Source organism: Piliocolobus tephrosceles, chromosome 6, assembly GCF_002776525.5.
Source record: "Piliocolobus tephrosceles isolate RC106 chromosome 6, ASM277652v3, whole genome shotgun sequence".
Classification (NCBI taxonomy): domain Eukaryota; kingdom Metazoa; phylum Chordata; class Mammalia; order Primates; family Cercopithecidae; genus Piliocolobus; species Piliocolobus tephrosceles.
The window spans coordinates 158696261-158698797 of NC_045439.1; the positions used below are offsets into that span (position 1 = coordinate 158696261).

At 52.0% G+C, this 2537-nt stretch overlaps 1 protein-coding gene across 1 annotated transcript in view; it reads right to left on the bottom strand.

The window, feature by feature from the left end:
- MAGEL2 (MAGE family member L2) overlaps positions 1–713 on the bottom strand; it is a 4195-nt gene extending 3482 nt beyond the window's left edge. Inside the window, 1 exon segment of the mRNA XM_026447184.1 lies at positions 1–713. This exon segment is cut by the window's left edge and continues 701 nt beyond it. Within this exon segment, the coding sequence (XP_026302969.1) occupies positions 1–620 (620 nt within the window). The 5' untranslated portion in view covers positions 621–713.
- Positions 714–2537: the final 1824 nt, after the last annotated feature.

Here is a 2537-nt window from a genome sequence, read left to right on the forward strand (position 1 = left end):
GTCCCCGGAGGGGGAGGATGAGCCATCGGGGTCCCCGGAGGGGGAGGATGAACCATCGGGGTCCCAGGAGGAGGAGGATGAACCATCGGGGTCCCAGGAGGAGGAGGATGGGCCATCGGGGTCCCCGGAGGGGGAGGGTGGGACATTGGGGTCCCCGGAGGGGGAGGGTGGGACATTGGGGTCCCCGGAGGAGGAGGATGGGCCATGGGAGCTCCGGGAGCTGAAGGATGCACCACCAGGACTCCCGGGGTCGGAGGCTGGGCCATCGGGGCTCCCGGAGGCGGAGGATGCACCATCAGGACCCCGGGAGTTGGAGGCTTACCCATCGGGCCCCCCAGCGGGGGAGCCGGGACTATCGGACACCCTAGGGCAGGAGGCTGGGTCATCGGAACCGCCGGGGCAGGCAGCTGGCCCTGTGGGGCCTCCCAGGCAGGCTGAGGTGCCTGCCAAGCGGCCAATGAAGCCTGCAAGTCAATTGGAGGTGGATCCCAAGGGACTGGCGGAGCCCGGGAGGAAGCGGGCGGGGCCCGCATCAGAACCGTAGGGCGGCTATAGACAGGCGGCTTCGGGGCCTCCGCTGGAGGACTCGAGTCACCCAGATTCTTACTTAGCTGCGACATGTCCCTTTGCTGACAGCTGGTGGGTCTTTTCCTCGGACAGCTGCTGGGCCTTTTCCTCCAGAGAGAAGAGAATGCCTACGTGGCTGTTCAGAGGCTCCCTCCCTGCTGAATGCTGAATAGGAAGTGAGTGCTGCTCGCTCCGCAGCTTTCCGCAGTAAGGAGGAGGGGGGAAGGGGGCTCAAGCCCGCCCCTTCCCCGCCCCCGACCACCACAAGTGGATATTGCATAGGGGCGTCCACCGGCGTCCTGGCTGACACGAGATCGCTTCTCACTCTGTCCAGTCCCCAAATGCAGACCAGTCAGACTCCACATGCATGAGTTTTCACAGGGGAGTGACAGGCCCCCATCCATGTTTTAGAAAAATCACGGTACTGCAGCGTGGAGTGGGAGCAGACCACTGGAAACATGGAAGGGATCCAAGACCGGGGGGAGATGCTGTGGTCTGGGCTAAGATGCGAGGCGGAGAATGAGAAAAGTGCATTTACATAAGAGAGTTTCAGGAGTTACAGCAGACAGATACCTGTATTATAACGGAATAAAGGAGTCAGAGACATGGAAAAGGCACACAAGTCCCTGTCTGGAGAAAGTGGAAAGTTGCAGGGGCGGTTCCTCTCTGAGTCCCAGGAGAGGCACACGGGAAGAGAGGCTGATGAGTATTGGCAGACACGGGGCATTTGCGGTGCTGTGGGACTGCCAAGGAGAGATGCCCTGTAGCACTCCTGTGTGATGTCTTGGGAGTCCTGCTTGGCTATTCCTCATAAAAATAGAGTTGTGGGAGGGAATGCGGTTGCACTAGATCTTGAAGAACACAGGCGTGTTAGAGACACATGGAGAAAAGGGAAAGCAGCAAGTAGAGAGAGAGGAAAAGAAGTCAGGGAACTGAGACATGCCGCAAACCAGTGGAAGACAGCGTTTTTAGTATGGGGAAAACCGCCTGTGAATGGCTCCGATGCAGGAACAGAGTAGGGTTCTCAGTGTTTTTCAGTTGCAGAACAGGAAAGAAATTTTTAAAATGAAAACCAAATAATGCCCCTGAAGATAACAAAATGGGTATATAAATAGATGAAAAATTGATGCATATGGACATATAGGAAAAACAGGCAAACAATAACGAAATTTCTGGGGAAACTACTCGTGACAAAAATCAGTTTAAATATGAGACCAATCAAGTATTAACAGATAAAGCAGACGACAATAGTATTATTGGACAATGCTATACAACTGTACGGTGAGAGGAAGTGATAATCTCAGTAGTTGAAAAGTTTTCTGGAAATATGCAGAGTACTAAATATCAAGGATGTTTCGTTTAAATAGGCTGTTGGCAGCCCAGGGCAGGAGTCCAGAGTGACAAAATGTGCCACCAGGGGGCAGATGAGGATGATGAAGGGTACACTCCACTCCTCCCCAGGTACCCTTAGCCAGGGGTCCTCAAATTTGGTAATTTATGGATCCAAGGGAAGGTATGTACACACTCCTAATGTTATTACTGCCTTAAATAATAATAGAAGAATTTGGGGGTGAAGTTTCAGTGATTTTCTGGACATCTAAGGGATGTTGTTATTCCCAGGAAACTCTTTGCAAAACAGATTTTTAAGGGTGTTTGATGATACAGTAGCCCCCCACCTTATCTGCAGGGGATACATTCCAAAACTCTTGATGCCCGAACCTGGAGACAGCACCAAACCTTATATATACCGTCTATCCCTTTCATTCTCCTTCTTCACAATTTCACAGAGAGTTTTGTTTCTGCCCTATAGCTTAGCAATCTCAGCATGCGATTTTTTTCTTTCCTTATTAAGTCAAGAACTTTCACCTTTTTCCTTCAAGGAAGCACTTCATAGCTTCTGTTTGGCATACCTAAACTGCCAGGATCACTACTCTTGCATTTTGGGACCATTATTAAGTGAAACAAGGGTT